The sequence below is a fragment of the Geotrypetes seraphini genome, chromosome 4, assembly GCF_902459505.1.
Source record: "Geotrypetes seraphini chromosome 4, aGeoSer1.1, whole genome shotgun sequence".
Lineage (NCBI taxonomy): Eukaryota > Metazoa > Chordata > Amphibia > Gymnophiona > Dermophiidae > Geotrypetes > Geotrypetes seraphini.
In genome coordinates this window covers 53,808,843-53,830,742 of record NC_047087.1, presented here as the reverse complement: position 1 = coordinate 53,830,742, position 21,900 = coordinate 53,808,843, and the positions used below count along the sequence as shown (strand labels likewise).

The 21,900-nt window shown below is 41.9% G+C and overlaps 1 protein-coding gene across 4 annotated transcripts in view; it reads right to left on the bottom strand.

Moving 5' to 3' along the window:
* The window catches only part of ADCY7 (adenylate cyclase 7), a 228,426-nt gene that overhangs the window by 30,373 nt on the left and 176,153 nt on the right, over window positions 1-21,900 (bottom strand). For 3 of the 4 annotated variants that reach the window (XM_033942505.1, XM_033942508.1, XM_033942509.1), the window contains 3 exons: window positions 15,044-15,087; window positions 8,083-8,142; window positions 6,345-6,425 (listed from right to left, as the gene is read on the bottom strand). In XM_033942505.1, the coding sequence (XP_033798396.1) occupies window positions 6,345-6,425; window positions 8,083-8,142; window positions 15,044-15,087 (185 nt within the window). The remainder of the gene's footprint in view (window positions 1-6,344; window positions 6,426-8,082; window positions 8,143-15,043; window positions 15,088-21,900) is intronic. The other variant, XM_033942507.1, reaches the window with a different exon arrangement.

Sequence of the window (21,900 nt, the reverse complement as noted above, 5' to 3'; positions counted from 1 at the left end):
ACAAGTAAATGTGGCATTTTATCAACATTTTAGCTAAATTAAGAGAACATTCCAGAGGGGAAGGACATGCTTTCATCAGGAGGAAAGAAAAAATTCAGTGTGCTAGTAGACTTTGAAATCTTAAGCGCATTGCCATTTAGGGCAGGGCCTACAGGTGCCTAAATCAAACCATGCCCAAAATCCTCCCACAATCTGCCTCTAAGCACACCTATTTTCTGGTATGTACTTCAGAGTAGATACCTACCTCAAGTAGTAGGTGCCTACCAGATAATTTTTTTATAATCGTTTGTTTTTTTAAATTAGTTTTAATGGCGCTGTTCAATTATCATCATTGATTAAGCTAACTAGGTACTGAGATCAGCCAGGCATGCAACACCTTTGTATCTGAAATTCCATTGGTTACCAATAGCATTTAGGATCAAATTTAAGATCTTTATGTTGGCGCATTGTGCACTGTTTCAGTTACAACCATCATATCTTTCAAACTTGGGGGCCTGTTCTATCAAACTGCGCTAGCAGTTTTTAGTGCAGAGATCTGCGCCAAATGGCCCGCACTGCTCCCAACGCTCATAGGAACTCTATGAGAGTTGGGAGCAGCGCGAGCCATTCAGCGCGGCTCACCACGGTACAAACTGCTAGTGCAGTTTGATAGAAGAGGCCCTTGGTGTTGTTTTATGCACCAAGGCGTTTATTACGATCTCTGAATGATAATAGGGTAGTCATTCCTCATATCTCGAAGGCTCATCTTGCCTCAACTAGAGAGATTATGTGTTTCTTTTTCATTTAGCTCCACGGCTATGGAATAATCTGCCTATAGAATTGAGAAAAGAAGAGTTATATAAGACCTCTATAAGCACATTTTTTCAAGTGGCTTTTTTAAATTGAAGAAATGAGTTTGGGACTGCAATCTGTATTTATGTAGTTATTAATTTATTCGTGATATTTTAATTGTCATAGGATTTTATGAATTATTTTTTTTTACTTTTTCTTTCCTTTTCTACTTTAGAATGGAGTTCTTTTTCTAATTGTTTTGAAATATGTATTGTAAACCGCTTGGATCCTTTATTGGCTATTATGCGGTATATATAGTTTTTAATATGCAAACAAACTAGGCACTTAACTTTAGGCGTCTTTTATAAAATCAGGACCTAACTAGCCATTGCATAGCTAATGTGAGAGTATACATTAATTGCAGGCAGGTCCTGCATGCTAAATTATCACTATAATGCAGAACAAGAAATAGCAAATGCTGGTTCTGTCCCCATTGGTTGTCAAGTAAAATTTGCAGCTACCGCATGGTATATTCCCAGGTTAAGCTGCAGTAACTATAAATTTTGCTGCAATTTAGTAAAGAGGACCCTTTAAATAGGTAGCCAACTGAATACAGACTTAACTCAAAATGCATTTGCTGAAAAGAAAAACAATGTGTTATGTTGGGTCACTGGAGTCGCAACTTTGTCATCAAATATATTGATTAAATATTTGGTTCTATACCAAACATGGGCAACTCCGGTCCTCAAGGGCCGGAATCCAATCGGGTTTTCAGGATATCCCCAATAAATATGCATGAGATCTATTTGCATGCACTGCTTCCAATGCATATTCATTGGGGAAATCCTGAAAATCCGATTGGATTCCGGCCCTTGAGGACCGGAGTTGCCCACCCCTGTTCTAGACTACCCTTCTTTGGACTCTGCTATTTTGCTTGCTTTTGGGTCTGCAAAGGTTGTTGTTCCCAGTGGCGTAGTAAGGGGTGGGCGGCGGCACCTGTCCTCCTCTCTGCCCCCCTCCCCAATATCGTGCTTGCGTGCCATCCCTTCCCCGTACCTCTTTAATGTTTCCGGCAAGAGCAGCAACCCCAACCTGCTGCTCGCAAAAAACATTAAAAAGGGGGACAAATCCTTCTTCAGGTATATTAGTGACAGAAAAAGGAACACAGGCGGGATAGTACGCCTTAGAAGACCGGACGGAAGTTACGTGGAAGCAGATTCCGATAAAGCCGAACTACTGAATGAATACTTCTGCTCAGTCTTCACCTGTGAGGCACCGGGACACGGTCCCCAGTTGAAGGCAACACAAAGCACAGAAGACCCGTTTCAGAATTTTGAGTTCACACCAGGTGAAGTTTACAGTGAACTGGCAAGACTCAAGGTGAACAAAGCCATGGGACCAGACAATTTGCACCCAAGAATGCTCAGAGAATTGAGTGATGTCCTGGCAAAACCGTTGGCTGAGCTATTCAATCTCTCCCTAAGTAAGGGGAAAGTTCCCCTGGACTAGAAATTAGCTAATGTCGTTCCTCTGCATAAAAAGGGTTGCAGGGCAGAGGCTGCGAATTATAGACCGGTGAGTCTCACATCAATAGTGTGCAAACTCATGGAAACACTAATTAAAAGCAAATTGGACACGATCTTGAATGAAGGGAATCTTCGGGATCCCAGTCAGCATGGATTCACCAAGGGTAGGTCCTGCCAATCCAATCTCATCAGCTTCTTTGACTGGGTAACAAGAAAGTTGGACTTGGGAGAGTCTTTGGACGTCGTGTACCTGGACTTCAGGAAAGCTTTTGACAGTGTCCCACACCGCAGGCTGCTAAGCAAGATGGAATCGATGGGGTTAGGAGAGACACTAACTACATGGGTCAATGATTGGCTGAGTGGCAGACTTCAGAGGATGGTGGTTAATGGTACCCTCTCTAAAACATCGGAGGTGACCAGTGGAGTGCCGCAGGGCTCGGTCCTGGGTCCACTCCTTTTCAACATATTCATAGGGGATCTGACTCAAGGGCTTCAAGGTAAAATAACAATATTCGCCGATGACGCCAAACTATGTAATATAGTAAGTGAATGCAGTTTACAGAATTATATGGCGCAGGACCTGCTTACATTGGAAAGTTGGTCCTCAACCTGGCAGCTAGGCTTCAATGCTAAGAAATGTAAGGTCATGCACCTCGGAAGCGGAAATCCATGCAGGACGTACTTCTTGAACGGAGAAACTTTAACTAGGACTTCAGCAGAACGAGATTTAGGAGTAATCATCAGTGCAGACATGAAAACTGCCAATCAAGTGGAGAAGGCTTCACCTAAGGCAAGGCAGATATTGGGTTGTATCAATAGAAGTTTCGTCATAATGCCGTTGTACAGGGCCATGGTGAGACCTCATCTGGAGTACTGTGTGCAATTCTGGAGGCCACATTACAGTAAAGATGTGCGCAGAATTGAATCGGTTCAACGGACGGCCACCAGGATGATCTCGGGGCTCAAGGGTCTCTCGTACGAAGAGAGACTGAACAAATTGCAGCTCTACACTCTTGAGGAACGTAGGAAGAGGGGAGACATGATTGAAACATTTAAGTACCTCACGGGACGTGTCGAAGTAGAAGATGATATTTTCTTTCTCAAGGGACCCTCGGCCACAAGAGGGCACCCGCTCAAACTCAGGGGCGGAAAATTTCATGGAGACACCAGAAAGTATTTCTTCACAGAGAGAGTGGTTGATCATTGGAACAAGCTTCCAGTGCAGGTGATCGAGGCAGACAGCGTGCCAGACTTTAAGAATAAATGGGATACCCATATGGGATCCCTACGAGGGTCAAGATAAGGAAATTGGGTCATTAGGGCATAGACAGGGGGTGGGTAAGCAGAGTGGGCAGACTTGATGGGCTGTAGCCCTTTTCTGCCATCATCTTCTATGTTTCTCGCGTCAGCATCAGCTCTTCCTCTGACGGTACTTCCTGTACTTAGGAAGTGAAGAGGCGCATGAACGACAGGAAGGGGAGGGGAAGGAGTGGATGAGGGTGGAGAAGGGGCCGGGGGAGAGGTGCCACCAACCTAGGCACCTCTCACCCTCACTATGCCACTAATTGTTCCTTTCTTCTTTTTGTTGTTAATCCCCGAGAACCTTACAGGAAGATCTCCACAACTAACATCTAATTTTCATTTAACATTAATTCCCATTTAATTAACATTTAATTTGATGGTCTTAATTTGCAATAGACAAAGAGCAGCATCAATCAACTCTCATATAATCTCTCATACAGCATTACAATATAAGTCAGTTTATCAAAAAAAACTCTACAGTTAGCTTCCCCAGACTCGTAGAAGACCCTTTGGCTTCTCTAGTCTGCCCAGACATGCCATCCACTATTCCCCTCCTCTCCCTTACAGATCCAACGTACTTGTCCCAAGCTCTCTTGAACTCAAATACACCCTTCGTCTCCACCACCTCCACTGGGAGGCCGTTCCAAGCATTCACCACCTTTTCCATGAAAAAGTACTTTCTGAGGTTACTTCTGAATTTATCCCCTTTCAATTTAGAGAAGCTCTGGAATGAGGGGGCATAGGATGAAGGTGAAAGATTTGCCTCAAGTGCATTTATGCCATCAGATATTTAAACATCTCTATCATATCTCCCCTCACTCTCCTTTCCTCCAAAGTATACATATTGAGATCTTTGAATCTGTCCCCATAAGCCTTATGATGTAGACCTCCAACCATTTTAGTAGCCTTCCTCTGACCATCCTGGGGTGGGGTTTTTTTTTTTTTTTTTGAAGGAGTGGTCTCTGGTCTCCAGAATCATACACAATTTTCTGCTGTAATGCTGTGTGAGATACTATAAAACTGGTTTGATACTGCTGTTTTATTCTGTTACTGAAATAATCTTGTGTTTGACAATGGGATTTGCTGTATCTATGTACCCCTGACACAGTCTGAGTGCGAAACATGGCCACATCAGGTTTTAATAAAAAATTACATCTTTCCAGGATTCTATCTGTGGTATTATTTTGTCCTCTGGAATGCCATATTACCGGGCTTCTGAGCTGGTTTTCTTAATTTTACATAGCCTACGAATGTTGAAATTGCTCCAATTGCTGAATTTCAAAAGTTGCCAATTTCTCTAATTCAGAAAATTCTTTCCTATAAAAGTCAAATAATTAATTGTGCTATAAAATGGCATTTTCAGCTATGTTTTCTGATGACATATAGTATCTCACTCAACTAGCATAAAGAGTTTTATTTAGTAAAAATGTTAAACTCATACAGTAGCTAGGCATACAGAATTGTCTCAACATGACGGGGGTCAATAATTAATCAAAGGGACTTAAACCCTTTGTGTAGGGCTATCCACTGATATTCAATGCCATTTAACTAGTTAGTGCCGCAGTATATTAGCGCAGACCACTAAACAAAGTCGACTATATTTTGTGGGTGGCCCAATGCTGGAGTCGGTATTTATGCAGTGAAGTGCCAATTCGGCACTTATCAGCATGCTGAGCAGCCAATCAGACTCCATTAAACACAATCCCCATATCTTTATCCAGTCAGGGCTGGATTCTATAAACGGCGCCTAAACGTACCTACATTGTAAGTGCTGCTCCGCACAGTTGTCAATCAACCGCTAGGCATCCTTTATAGAATCCCACCTAGTAGTGCCTAAGCAGACTTAGGCATTGCTAGGAGGTAGGTGCATGTATATTAGGCCAGGTTTTAACTGGCCTCATTTACCAGCATCTAACTTGGGACACCTACTAACGCCCAAGTCTACCACACCTATTCTCCACCCCTAACCATGCCTATTTTTCAGGTAGGCGTCGTTAGGCACTGGAGGGCTCCTGGACTTAGGCATTGCTAGGCACCACTCTGATTTCCGTGTGGAACTCTTAATTCTTAATTTTTTTCAATTAACTTCAGTGGCATGGTCAATTACTACACAATTTAAGCTAATTAAGACAATTTGGGTTGCACGTAGATTTCAGATAGGCATCACTAGTAATCCTCAATGCAGGCACCTAGTGGCACATAACTTAGCCACCATTTATAGAAGCTGGCCTTCAGTGCCATTTAAGCAGTTAAGTGCTGGATATTGCACATAATCATATAAGTGACAGTCAGCCACATAAACCTGGGTATTAAATGCCGGTGCCCACATTGTATATCCAGACGTAAACCTAGTAGTGGCTTAAAAACTCTTCATTGCCAATGACTTCTTATCCACCTTAGTATTTTTAATACGCATCCTTTGTAGCCAAGTTTCAAGAGGAATGGCATTCCCAAAGCAAGGACAGCCAGGGTAGAGTGGGAAAGCAAATATGCACATATTTGCTTATCAAATGAATTGATATTTCCCAGATATATTTTGCCCACAGAAACACACAGATGCAAAGCATACAGGCAAGTTTCAAAGAGAATCTATCCATAGAATTTGCCTTAAAAAATTAGCTGGCAGGACGCTATAGCTAGGCAGGCTGTCTGAAAAACTCCCCCCAGGGTGTAGCCATATTTTAAACTTGCAGTGAAATTCACCAGGCAATGCCACCCTGATATGCAAAAATTAACATGACATACTTGGCAGAACTCAGGCCATCAATGGTGGTCATCATTTTTTCATGAAGTTCTTCCTCCATTTTCCTCTTCTGAGATGTATTCCTAAGAAAAACAGACGCACAGTTTCTTATATCCGATAGGATCACATTTTATCTATCAACTATATCCTGTGGAAGTACTGAAGACTATAAGCTGCAATATTGCCAAGATAAAAAAAGAAATGAGAAAATGAGAAGAACCTTTATACTTCTAGCGCAAACATACACCAGCAGAGAAAACACCTTCCACCTGCATTCTCAAGCAAATTTTAAGAACAAAAAGTCAGAGCCAAATTTTTTTTTTTTGGGGGGGGTAGACTTAAGGGCCCTTTCACTAAAATATGTAAAATTTTGCAGTTAACACGCTTTAATGCATGTGTTAATTACAACTCTAACGCGGCAATAGAGAGGTGTGCCCAGCATTTTACTTGCGGTCCCACATTTAGGGGTCCTTTTACTAAGGTGCGCTACCCAATTTAGGGTGCGCTAAATAGTAGCTAAATAGTGTGCTAAAACGCTAACACGTCCATAGACTATAATGGACGCGTTAGCATACGCTAAAACGGTGACAGGTCAAAAGCGCGCGCCAACAACTGAACGCAAGGCGGAAGCCCGCGTTAAAGAAAAACAGTGTTTTAAGGGACTCCGACAGGGGGTGTGGGGGGGATCCACCCCACTTTACTGAATACAGATCGCGCCAGCGTTGGGGGGGGGGTTGGTGGGTTGTAACCCCCCACATTATACTGAAAACTTCACTTTTTCCCTAAAAAACAGGGAAAAAGTTAAGTTTCCAGTATAATGAGGGGGGTTACAACCCCCCAAACCCCCCACAACGCTGGCGGGATCTGTATTCAGTAAAGTGGGGGGGGTTCCCCACCAACATCCCCCGTCGGAGCCCCTTAAAACGCTGTTTTTCTTCCGCAATGGCTTCCGCCTTGCGCTCAGTTGTCTCTGCGCGCCTTTGTCGCCGCGCACTTTTGACTATGAACTGCTAAAACAGCTAGCACGCCTTAGTAAAAGGACTCCTAAATGTCTTTAGTGTGCAGTACTGAGGTAGCAGTTAACACTTAGGAGGCACTAAAGTTGCCGCTAAACCATCACTCTCCTCTCCATGCCCATTTATGCATCCATATGCTGCCCAATTCTGCCCCTTTCCAAAACATGGCCTTGACACACATCTTACTGCATATTAACAATAGAAATGCCACATAAGCTGTTAATTTATTTTACCTTATAGTTTTGCAACCAACTTTACTGATAGGCAGGCTAAGGTAGTGGTACACAGATTAAAATAGGAAACAGAAAACTTCCCAAATGTAAATAGGCTGGTAACCATTCAAACAAGATACGTACTCCAAAGGAATACAAGAAAGCTTCATTAAAAACAGGTCTTAAAAGCATTATATATATGAGGAGAAAAAAAAGCTGTGTTGACAGGCCTAACTCACTTCAGTAAAAGGGCCCCTTAGTTTTTAAAGGATTTTAGTTTAAAAGGAAACAAATGGATTCCAAACGCAGTCAGAATATAAATTTCCTCCCCTCCCATTGGCTCTGCTTTATAAATCCTGCCTTCTTCCAACAATTTCCCTGAACAAACTTGACTCTTTGACAATGTTTAGTGCTCCAGCCACAGAAGTAGGCAATTAGTAAAGAAACATGAAGGTCCCATACAAGCCAGGTATCAGAAAAAAACAGACATTCAAACAGAAAAGAAAACTCACTTATAGCTTACAAGTGAAGAGGAGGGAGACGATAACAGTTCTTGTCTAGATCCATCCAGACTAACAGAGAGAGACATTTTGATTTAGCAGGGAAAAACAAAGTGCATAATCAAACAGTATCTATCGAGAGGCATCTTTATGAAAACACAAATTTACATACTAATTCTCATACACATAAGTGAACATGTACGTACATACACACATACATACGTACATACACTTAAATCAGACTTTCTTCAAACAACTCCTATATCAAACAGAAAACATTAGCTTTCTCCATAGGTTTCCAGAAATTAACCTCTCTCTCATACAAAACTGTCATCCCATCTCCCATGTATCCAAAAAAATCATATGCACTACATTCAAAACTCCATTAGTCTCCCACAAGCCCCAATTCTGCCCCATTTCCTTACCCATAACACTCCCCCTCCTGTCCCACAATCCCCAAAAGCCTTCAAATCCCCAAGTCGTAATGCTCCCTAGGGGAAGTAGCATCCATTAACCCTATACTTCTGCAGTTATCAATATCTCACTTAAGTCTGTCTACATATAGCATAATGCAACCATTAAAAGAACTAAATAATGGAAAAAAAGACATAGCGAGAAATAAGCTATACAATCAAACAAACAGTTGCTGAGAGTATCAAAAGGAGACTGCAAAATCAGTGTAGCCCCAAAATAGGAAAAAGATCGGCTACCCCTAGTTAACTCAAAAAAATAGAGCACAGGTGGCCCAAGTCTTTACTCAAGTGGGATCTGGATATACTGTCAGTAAGTCACCAACAATGCTCGTGGCTAGGTCATGCTTAGATTGCTTATCATTCCCCACACGCTGCCCTCCCCCCCCCCCCCAACTGTTGATCATGAAGTCGGCTTACACTTCTTCAGCTCCACCAGTACTTCTTCTTGAAGATTTCCTATTTCCAACTGATGTAGAGCCGACCATGCTGGGGAACCCCCATTTATACTTCACCAATCATAGAAATGACAACTCCTCCAAATTCTCTCCGCCATTGTAAATTTCCAGCTGAAGTGATTTTCATTGAATTTTACCCAACCTTACAGCTGCAGCTATGAGCCTTTCCTTGGTTGCAAAATTGTGGCTACAAGCTATAATTTCTTTGCTGTTAAAGCTCTGTGTGCTTTGTCCACTTTTGATAGGATTTCCCACCGACTTGCATCTCCAACAGATGTGTGCATAAAGGCAGCAAGTTCTTGTACCAGTGCAACACAATCTTGGTAGGCCTGTTCTTCCAGGACCCCTCTGATCCTTATATTGTGCCTCCTAGATCTAATTTTCAAGTCTTCAACCCAATCCCACAAAGTTTTTAGATCCATGCTTTGGGAGTCATATCCGGATTGCAATGTTCCTAGGAGGTCCTCACAGCTCAATATTCTGCCCTCTGTTTCTTCTTGTTTAATCACCTGCAATTCCTCCTTTAGTTTGTTGAGGGAGCGCTTAAAATCATGCCTTACTAACTGCAGCTCCGATTTAATTTTGGCCATCCAGTGCTGCTTGTCGCTTTTAGTAACGGTAGCATTCGAGAGTTTGACATTAGAACCAAGCCCTGCTTCCTGTTCAGAGTCAGATGCTTAGACATGATCCTATCTTGCATTCTGATTTTATTTTCCACTCTCTTGCTGTGAAGGAGCAGATTGCATTATCTCTGACTTCTTCCAAGTCACCACGAATTCAAAGATGTCTCCAGCAAAAAATGACACAAATAATAAGGTTATGAGGGAGGGATTAATCAATAAGGAGTAAGCCCGATTGTAGCTTCAGCCCTGAGTAGCCATCGCCAAGGCTGACATCACTTCCTCCCCGCTGCCAATATATGAAAAGTCAAGAGACGGGAGATATGATAGAGAAGTTTAAATATCTCCATAGCATAAATGCACATGAGGCAAGTCTTTTTCAAATGAAAGGAAGCTCTGGAATAAAGGGGCATAGGATGAAGGTTAAAGGGGACAAACTCTGGAATAATCTGAGAAAATACTTCTTCATAGAAAGGATGGTAAATTTGTGGAATGGCTTCCCAATGGAGGTGGTGGAGACAACTGAATTCAAAAAAGATTAAAATAAGTATGAAGGATCTCTAAGAGATGGGAAAGGAGAGTATATGGCATGGATGAGCAGACTGGATAGACCATATGGTCTTTATCTGTTTTTATTTTTCTATTTTTATGTTCCTGTTTATGTGGCAAATGCACACACTAATTTCTAGAACATTACACAGGATAATTTCATTAACAGTTAATTAGATTGTTGATAATTGGTCAGCCTAATCAAGGCTAAATTAAAATGATTCACACTTGAACGGCTATTTCCATTTACACTTACTAATAACAATGTATTCCAAGTTTATTCATATTTTGTTTGTATTAGAACAAATCAAATAATATTTTATAAAAATGCTTGCTCAGTGTTCACCATATCAATTACAATGTCAAAATGAATTATCATAATCACTAACTAAATCCACATGATACATTGCTCATTGTTTTCCATTCAACCACTTAAAATCTGATCACTTATCTCACAATCTTCTGAATGATTTGGTGCATTGTCTATATCGCAGTTCTTGCTTTAATCCAACAGTTCATCCAAACTTCAATAAACTATATCCATCCATAATCTGTTTCCCATCTGTAATCCTGACAAAAATCATTTTTTAAATGCTCTTTATTTAAATGAAGCAAATCTCAAAACCTTTTTTTCTCTTCCTCAAGTTTCACATTAACTTCTTCAGGAGGAAGAGCATATTGAACACAATCTTCCGATATTCATGTTTGACGTTTTGATGTTTTTCCAGTTATACCACATCCTTCCTCCCCTATATAACCCTGAATAGGAAGTAAATGGATTTGACACAATCTTTAAATCAAAACACATGGAAGAAAGGCTGATAATACACCACAAATGCAGCAATTCCAGGTGGTATTTGCCTATTTATGACCCCTGAAATCAAAAAAGTTGCCCAATACTGCTCTAGTCTCACTCCTTTGCACCAGCAGCCTCACACTCAATATGTATCCAGACCAATAAACATAAATCACCCTTCTGTCAACTACAGGACTATGCATAGGATATTCAGCAGGGCTCGATTTCTTGGGGGAATAGCCTAGAGCAATTCAGCCACTTCTTTTCAAATTCCAGAGCCAAATTTCATTCCAACCCCTCCCTTCCAGGAAACCTGTAGGAAAGAGGAGGGAAGGGAGGTGTGCTCACTACTCCAAACTTTCTTTTGATGTTTCTGTTCCTGGCCTACCCACCCTCTCACTGAGTTCCACACAGATCCACTTCCTTTTTATCTACAAATTATACCCTGGTGTGGGAAGACAAACTTCTGTGGGTGGTGATGGGTCTGGCCTACCCACACTCTTGTTTCAGCCAGCAGATGAACGCCTTAGTAAATATCTAAACTAAACCTTAAGCTTATATACCGCATCTTCTCTATAGAGATAGAGCTTGGCACAATTTACAGGAGTTTTAAAGAAAGGGAAGTATAATAATAATTAGTGATTATATAGAGAGCAGCGAAATTCACATTATTGAAAATAACCACATTTTCAGATGTTTTCGAAATAATTGGAAAAAGCCCAAGTTACACAGTTGGACAGGAAAATTATTTCAAAGCTCTGTGATTTTAAAGTAAAGAGATTTCCCTAATTTTCCAATGTAGATAATACCTTTTAACGAGGGGAAAGATAATTTAAGCTTTTGGATAGACACATTGGATTGGCATCCACATTTGGACCCTAGGCATGTTCTTTGTTTACCTGCACCGTATCCCTGCCCTGCTCATGAGTTCAAACATGGCTAGCTGGTTTAGGGCATTAGGCTAAAGGTATACCAATGTGACTTGAAGGCCTGGGGGTTGGCCGATCCCCTGCCTGAAGAATGTTCCCATACCTTAATGTGACTGAAATAAGACAGGCAAGTAATCTTCAGACAGGTATTCATTGCAATACAGTCTCTCCTTGAACTGTCTGAACAGGGCAAACTGGCAAAAAATTTATGAGTCATGGAACCTCACCTCTACATTGTTTATGTCCACTTGGGCAACACATGTTATCTGTATATTGATGGAATAATAGTGCTTGCAGTTTAGGTAGATCTCTTCCCTATCCCCAAGGTGGCATGAGACCACATGGGTGCAATTTATGGCACAATCCACATCATCAAAAGTTGCGTTCTGTGCCAACCAGTTCCATCTGTCTTTGGGAAGCTGATCTGGGCCTTAACATTCCATAGCATAGCTTTCAGAACAAGACAGAAAACACCTAAAGATGATGGTTTCTGACATTCCAGTTACAAATGACCACAAGGCCCTGGAAGGAACGGGAGACCAGTAAATGAAGCGCCCCCTAATAACTTCACTACTCATGGGATAACTTGAGAATGGCAGGTGAAGGCTTCCAGATCAACTTTTAGTATCTCATAAAAGTCCCCAATAGCATGTGAGCTCAGCATCTTGTTCTCAGGCAGTCTGTTCAGGGTGGTGCTGTAACAAAATATATGCACTCATCTCCGTTGGCCCCAGTATGAGGAGCTGCACAAGTATACGGCGATGTTTGGTCCTCCTCATGTTGAATCAGCTGATTTGCAATGAGCAGCCCATATCATCAAATCATTCTGCAGCACTCAAACATCCTTTGGAAATGCAGCCTTTTTCAAGCACTGGGTGTGCATTTAATTTCTTATATTATAATAATAATAATAATAACTATTCTTTTATACCGCCATAACCAAAAGTTCTAGGCAGTTTACACTAAAAAGAGCTGGACAATCAGCAAAATACAATAATACAGTAAAAAATACAAATATTTGTCAAATAGAATTTCAATAATAAAACTCACTAAGTAATAAACTTAATCGAACAAAGTGGTCTTAATTAATTTCCCAAAAACTGCAATAGGATAACATAGCTTGCTGAATACATTTACCTAACCAAAATTGTTGCCTACCAGCTTGAAATGCTAGGGTCCTATCTAAGAAGGTCTTATATCTACACCCATTAATTTTTGGCTACGCAAATAAGTAGAAGTTTCTAGTTTCTTTTGGTCTATGCAACACAAACGAGGAAAAAGGTAAGCTGGAGACAAGCCCGATATCAGCATAAAGTAGATACAGGAAAATTTGAATAATACTCTTGCCTCCAAAGGCAGCCAATGAAGTAAATGATAATATGGACTAATATGGTCGATCTTTTTTAAACCAAAAATCAATCGAACAGCTGTATTCTGAATTATCCTTAATTTCCTTATAATTTTTTTGGTGCTCCTAAATAGATGATGTTATAATAGTCTAAAATAGCTAAAATTAATGCCTGCACCAATAGTCTGAACGATAAAGGATCAAAATATTTTTTATGGTTCTTAATTTCCACAATGCAAAAAAGCATTTTTGTACCACTAAGTTCATGTGTTCTGCTAGTGTTAAATGTTGGTCTAGTGTGTGACTCCCAGAATTTTGATAGATTTAATAATCGGGTAGTCATGACCATTAAGATGAAGTAATGAGTTTGTCGTTGGGACTAGCCAAGAAAAGTTTGGTCTTTTCCATATTGAATTTCAGTTTGAAATTAATTGTCCACTGTTCTATCTGAGTCATAATAGAAGATATCTGGTTTAAAATTTCAGTGGTAAACTTATTTAGAAGGATTAAAATAGAAAAGTCCTTTGCGTAAATATAAAATTTTACATTTAAACTCTGAAATAAATGTCCTAAAGGGGAAATGTAGATGTTGAATAAGGTAGGCAATAGTGGAGAACCTTGGGGCACACCAGATGGGTTGCTCCATGAATAAGAATAGTTACCGACACAATCACTTGATAAGATCTTTTTTCTTCAAAAACACCTTGAAACCAGTTCCAGACCCTTCCTGAAAGTCCTATTGTGTCTAAACAACTCAACAATATTTCATGATCTACTAGATCAAAGGCACTACTAAAATCTAGTTGAAGAATTAAAGCATTAATGCCTTTCCTAAATAGACGATGAAGATAATCAAGCATTGAAGTTAAGACAGTCTCTGTACTATATCCTCTTCTAAATCCCAACTGATGGTCATTAAGGATATTAAATTTATCCAAATAACTTACTAATTCTAAATTAACTAAACCTTCCAGTAATTGGGTAAACAAAGGAATGCTTGCTATGGGTCTATAATTGGATTTCGTGGCAATTGATACCTTCTGGTCTTTAAGAATAGGGGCAACCAAAATATACTGTCTGCATGCCCGAAAGATACTGAATCAATGTACATTCAGGTATTTTTCAATCCCTTTAGGGCTCTCCATTTAGATCTGTACCTGAGGCGATGGAGAGTAAAGTGAGTCGCCTAAGATCACAAACAGTTGCAGCGAGATTTGAATTGATTCTCCAGGTTCTCTCAGCCTAATGCACTAACCATTAGGCTATTCCTCTCCTACTTATGGATTAGAAACCAGTGTAAAGATCGAGCCTGTGATAATGTAACTACAATTTAAAAACTGTGTTGAAGTTTACACACAATTTTGCCTTAATGCACACTGCGGTGTTTTTAAGAAGCACTGCATTAGCACAACAGAATGCCCTGCTCAATTTCCATTAAATTTCTATTTCATTTATACTAAAACAAGCATGTGCACATTAAGGTAACACTCATCACAAGGAAAGTGTGCATTACCAATATGATTCACTCAACATAGTTTAGTAACTCTATTTAATGGGACCATTTAAGTGCATAAGCTAAATAAAGTTTTATATACCAACTGACAGGCCCTTCTTTTAAAATGATTGTGATCCTGTTTAAAAATGTATCATTTTAATGAACAGTAATTAGAAAAAAAAATATTCTAGAGTGAGGAAATCAGAAAGACAGAGGGGGTAGAAAGGATTGATAAGTTTTAAAAGCAACATTAAACCAGATATAGGAATTGCTGCTTATCTAGTTAAACACGTGAGCATTGATCTTACCTATCAGTAGGCCTCTGGTGTCCAGGACAATGCAGAGGTATCTCCTGAAAGCAAGGCATATTTTGTAATACATTCAAGTGTTACACTGATTCTGCATTACCATAATACACAATAAAGCAAGACTTTTAAAAGATAATCAGGCTCACTAGGCCACTGAAAACAAAGCCATTCAAAGAATGGCACAGTGAGGGAAGTTATGTGCCCTATCTACTATATGAAGACAGTATAGTGTTTCACACTCGCCCACAGATGGAAGTGGTAGCAACATACCAACATACTGGCAGAGAGAAGGAAAAAGTACATAAAAAAAGATTGTAAAATACATTGTGTGAAAATAAAACTGATCATATGCATTATAAAGTTTCCCAAAATACAAAGCCATATTGGTCCTACAGAAAGTCAGATTCTTTGTAGGCAGCGATATTTTTAGTTGATCCAACACAAGAAAATAATGTTACACTACAGAGAAAAATATGCCATGAGTCAATTTAGATTTTAGATGTGAGATGGGGGATTCCTGTGTTCACTGAATCTTTCAAAGTGCAGAAATTCAGCAAGCAGGCCTCTGATGTCTTAGCAACAGGGAAGCTGTCTGTACTAGTGCTGCCCAATTCAGGAAAAAATATTTCGATTCAATTCAGCCTATTGAATCGATTTTTCAATTCGATTCGATTTTCCTGTCCAATTGGGTATTTTTTTTCAGAAATCCAAGTGGGTTTTATTTTATAGCCTCTTCACACCCCCCTTTGCCCTCTCCTACCTACACTGGCACTGTGGTGTAAACAAAATAAACAAACAAAAAATACCTTTCCTCTCTCTGTTAAATCCTAGCTCACATTCGTGGTTCAAATCTGACATATTGTAATCACAAAACAGAAAATAAAATTATTTTTTCTACCTTTTGTTGGTCCCAGACTCTGATTGTCTTCTGATAACTCACTTGCCAGGGTCTCCTGCCTTTTTGTCGTTTCCTTCTTTCTCCGTGCAAACATCCATCTTCCATCTTTGTCCTCCCCTTCCCTCCCCTGGAGGTCTGCCATCTTTCCTTTTCCATCTCCATCCCTGCAGCTGCAGCGATGGATCCCCCCCTCCATCCCCAGATCTACCTTCTCTCCTTTTCTCAACTACCCTTTCATCCAGCATCTCTCCCTCCTTTCCCAACCACCCCAGGGTCCACCAGCTCTCCCTTTCTCTTCCCAACTACCCTCCTATCCAGTATCTCTATCCCCCACCCCCTCTCCACAACATCCCTTGTGATCAACTTCTCTCCCTTTCTGTTCCTTCCCTTCCTAAATCCCATTGTTCACCATCTCTCTCCCAGTCAGATCCTTCATCTTTTTTAAGGAAGCACAAGATCCAGATTTTTACCCAGTACTCTGCTCTTTGTTCCCATTCTGTTTTCACTAGTTTCTCTTGCTGTCTCTTTTTAACATTTCCTCTTCTCCCAACCAAACTCCAGCAGTTTCTCTGACTAGCTCCCCACAGGTCAATCGCTCCCCCTCCAGCCTGTCCCACTCGTCTGGGACACCTAGCCAACGCGGGATCCTTTACTTGCTCGCTGTACTTTCACTCTTGGGGATCATGCGAGTGAAACAAACACGATGCCTTCAGCGGCCCCGGAAGCCTATCACTCAGCTACAGTTTCCTGTCCCTGCATAGGTGAGAATTCTCCCACAGATGCACAACATGGGAAGTCTTTCATCCATTCCAATGGAACACTGATCTCTCCATTAGCCGCTGTTCCGCCCTACCCGAACCTGCTCCTCGCTCTTCATAGCACACAAATTCCGACTTCCACAGCATGCAAACCGTGCCAGGAAGCCAAACCACGCCCTAACACTCAAAACGCAGTCTTTTCTATGGCCAGACAATGTAACAGAGGAAAAGCTTCCAGGGCTCACAAAGACAGCGTGTTTGTAACGCTGCCCGCAGCCCCGACGGTGAATATGTGCAGTGCTGTTGGGGAGCTAGCAGGGTAAACAAATACTGGATCCCGCGGCAGGGGGGGGGAGCTCCAGACAGGTGTGCGGGTCTTGCATTGAAGACTTCCCCCAGACTGACCCCACCAAATCGGCGAGGCCGATTTTTAAAAAATGAATCGATTCGAATTGATTCCCCCAAATTGAATCGGTTTATCGATTTGAATCGCAAATAGGGCAGCACTACTCTGTATACTATATAGACTCCTCCCACTGCCAAGAGCAGAGAGCTACTATTGGCTGTTTTGAAAGATTCATAGGTTTGTTTGTTTTTTTAGCTCTAGAACAGTATTTGTTAGAAAGAGAAGCAGTTTGGAGTAGGGAGAGAGCCTATCTCTCTGGCTAATAATTTTGCAGGAGCTGGCAGAAAATTTCCCTAAGCAGTTGTTTACCTCTGGCCATATAGCTCTAGTGGATCAGTGTCCCAGAACCTACTCAAAGATGGCACTTCTCTCAAATCCATTAAGAAGATTTAGGTCCTGTTTGATATGCTTCTCCAAACCATTAAAAGTTGCTGTTGTGCTGCTACTTTCCTCCTTATAGATAGACATAGGTCTGCCTGCTATATTACATTATGTAGATCAGTGATTCCCAACCCTGTCCTGGAGGAACACCAGGCCAATCGGGTTTTCAGGCTAGCCCTAATGAATATGCATGAGAGAGATTTGCATATGATGGAAGTGATAGGCATGCAAATTTGCTTCATGCATATTCATTAGGGCTAGCCTGAAAACCCAATTGGCCTGGTGTTCCTCCAGGACAGGGTTGGGAACCACTGATGTAGATAATATTTTGTGAATCTTTGCATTGGTACGCCATGCATGTTTCTTGCCTTATTAACATTTATTGTACTTCATCTACTAAACTCAATAAAATTTTTTGAACTAAAAAAAAAGTTGCTGCCTGGAACAGTAACCTCAGTAACTGGCCATGTAGAGCTTACTCTGAAGATGAAGAAGCAACCATTGAAGTTATATATGCCACTTCGGTACTCTACCTGGCAGATTGTTAGTACAATGAGGCATTACACTCGTCTCTGACCTGAAATCAAATGAAGTGTAGGTCTGGGCATGAAATGAATCCAGGAAAGATATCGCTTTATAAAAAGGGGATCAAAAATAACCCATAGATATAGAGTAGAATCTATCACTAAAGGATATCCTCAGCAAAAGACATCAGCACCAAAAATCGATCCACCATTGTTCAATTTTGGGGAACTCACCTCTTCCTCTTTATTGGAAGGATAGATTTGATACAGGAGCTTTTAAACAGAAGCAATGTCTTCTCAACCGAAGGAACGATAAGAGTTTAGGTGGTGAAGAACTTATGTGCACAACAGAACAGTGAGATTTGGGTGTGATTGGATGTGATGAGGTTGAAAAGGTGACGGCGAAAGCTAGAAGGATGCTAGGGTGCACAGGGAGAGGTATGGCCAGTAGGAAAAAGGAGATATTGATGCCCCTGTATAAGACTCTGGTGAGACCTCAATTGGAATATTGTGTACAATTCTGGAGGCCGCACCTTCAAAAAGATAAAAAGGATGGAATCGGTCCAGAGGAAGGCTACTAAAATGGTGTGTGGTCTTCGTCATAAGGCGTATGGGGACAAACTTAAAGATCTCAATATGGATACTTTGGAGAAAAAGCAGGAGAGGGGAGATATTTAAATACCTAAGTGATGTAAATGCACATGAGTCAAGTCTCTTTCATTTGAAAGGAAGCTCTAGAATGAGAGGGCGTAGGATGAAGTTAAGAGTTGATAGGCTCCGAAGTGATCTAAGAAAATATTTATTACAGAAAGGGTGGTAGATGCGTGGGACAGTCTCCCGGTAGAGGTGGTGGAGACCGAGACTGTCTGATTTCAAGAAAGCCTGGGATAGTCACGTGGGTTCTCAGAGAGAAGAAGAGATAATGGTTACTGCGGATGGGCAGAGTGGATGGGCCATTTGGCCTTTATCTGCCATCATGTTTCTATGTAGGTTTGGCCAAAGAAGTACAGTCCATTCTCGTTATTTGTGGCAGTATGGTTTCCAGAAAAGTCTAGGAACCACAAAAATCACAAATGATGAAATGCTGTGCCTATGGAAAATAGAGGTTAGATACCAGCAGTACATTCTGTGTCTCAAAATCGCATGAACTGAATAATGGATCTTATAGGAAAAACAGGATTAGGTTCCTGCACGGGACAAAAACCATAGTAGAATACTTAGAATGCTGCAAACATTTTTTTATGTGAAGTATTGCTTATAGAAGTAGCATTCTTAAAAACCAAAATAATTGAACACAATAGTGCTAGAAAATAAATTAATGCATGGTATTGTGCAACCTTAGTAAGCAATTAATCTGCTATCAACCAATGCAATACACTATGGTTTTCTCACCACTACATGACAAAAACCAGTTTTACAGAAATGTACTGTTATCACACAACCACAGTAGCAATTCTCCTGTGACAAATGCACCAAAGCCCATAGGAACTGAATGGGCTTTGGGGCATTAGCCGTGCTGGGACACGCTTTGGGCTTTCTTAAATGGGCCCTTAATGTGCTTGCCATTAGGACAAAACGGTTCAGGATGCTACAGCTTAAAGACTAGTATATCTATATCTATATCTATATCTATATATATATATATATATATATATATATATATATAGATATACTAGTCTTTAAGCCCGTTACATTAACAGGTGCTAGAATATATGTTTGTCTGTCTTTCTTTATTTCTGTCTCTCTCTGCCGCTGTCTTTCTTTCTTTCTGTCTCTCTCCCTGCCCCTGTCTCTTTTTTCTTTCCTTTCAGTCTCCCTCCCTCCCACTATCTGTCTTTCTTTCTCTCCCCACTTCTTTCCAACGTCTGCTCCCCTTGTCCCTCAGACTTCCATTCAACAGCTGTCCCTCCTCTCCCCCACACTTGCATTCAGTGTCTGTCTCCCTCTCTCACCCCTTTTATCTACTGTTCACCCTCTTGTTTTTCCCCTTCCATTCACTGCCCTCTCTTCTCTTTCCATCCAGTGTCTGCCTTCCGTCTCTCTCTGTTCCATATGGCATCTCCCCCTTCCCCCTTCCTTTTCACTTGGTGTGGAATACCTTCCTCCTTCCCTGCATGCCCTGCCATGTCTTCTTCCCTCTAAGCCATTCTCTCCCCCTCTGCTCCCTTTCCTCCTTGAACTTCATCGGGCAGCAGCAGCATTCATAATTCATTGCTGTTGCCAGGCTTCAGGTCTTCCTCTCTGGCCGGTCCTGTCTTCATGAAAACAGGAAGTAGGCAGGACCCGCCAGAGAGTAAGGCCTGAAGTCGGCAATAGCAGCGAATTTTAAATGCTGCTGCTGCCCGAAGAAGCCAGGCCTTAACAACACAGCTCCCTCCAGCGTTGGCAGCTGCGAGAGCGAGGTAGGGATACTGCTGGACTACCAGGTTTTAAAAAAAAAAACAACAACAAAACTTACCAACGATGGCGGCGGGGGGGGGGGGGCGGTTTGAAAAGCCATCGGCCGTGAAGTACGCCACCTGCATACTTCACGGCCGAAGGCTTTTCCGGACTTTAAAAAGTTAGCGACGATGACGGCAGTGCTGGGGAGGGTTTGAAAAGGTGCCGCGGCTCCTCTGTCGATCCCCGCCTGACATGTAAATCCGAGGTAGGGTGAGAGGAGCCGACACGGAGAGCAGGAAGTCCAGCGCTAGCGGCGAGTGGTAGGTGCTGGAAACTTAAGTAAGGCTGGGGACTCGCGCATGCGCACTCCTGCAAAGCCACGGACCTACATCTCACGGAACAGGGATTACAGAAGCACGCAGTTGAGTTGCGCATGCGCGGCTAGCGTTTTATTATTTTATATATATATATATATAAACAGTTTTACACAAATACAAGTTTTACACAAATACAAGTGTAAAGTACTCTACTATACTGTAACATTCAAGGTGTATCACTCAATCTGATCAACCTCTAGCACATGAGTCGAGGCTGACAGGTCAAACTATGACACATCAATCTCTGAAGAAGTACAGGTGTGCAGCTCCAGAATGATGGAGATGTTGGCACTGTTAGGTCGACTTCTGTCGTATCAACCTCTGGCGCACGAGCTGAGGCTGGCAGGTCGACTTCTGTCATATCAACCTCTGGCGCACGAGCTGAGGCTGGCAGGTCGACTTCTGTCATATCAACCTCTGGCGTACGAGCTGAGGCTGGCAGGTCGACTTCTGTCATATCAACCTCTGGCGCACGAGCTGAGGCTGGCAGGTCGACTTCTGTCATATCAACCTCTGGCGCACAAGCTGAGGCTGGCAGGTCGACTTCTGTCATATCAACCTCTGGCCCACGAGCTGAGGCTGGCAGGTCGACTTCTGTCATATCAACCTCTGGCGCACAAGCTGAGGCTGGCAGGTCGACTTCTGTCATATCAACCTCTGGCCCACAAGCTGAGGCTGGCAGGTCGACTTCTGTCATATCAACCTCTGGCGCACGAGCTGAGGCTGGCAGGTCGACTTCTGTCATATCAACCTCTGGCGCACGAGCTGAGGCTGGCAGGTCGACTTCTGTCATATCAACCTCTGGCGCACGAGCTGAGGCTGGCAGGTCGACTTCTGTCTATTCAACCTCTGGCGCATGAGCTGAGGCTGGCAGGTCGACTTCTGTCATATCAACCTCTGGCGCACAAGCTGAGGCTGGCAGGTCGACTTCTGTCATATCAACCTCTGGCCCACAAGCTGAGGCTGGCAGGTCGACTTCTGTCATATCAACCTCTGGCGCACGAGCTGAGGCTGGCAGGTCGACTTCTGTCATATCAACCTCTGGCGCACGAGCTGAGGCTGGCAGGTCGACTTCTGTCATATCAACCTCTGGCGCACGAGCTGAGGCTGGCAGGTCGACTTCTGTCTATT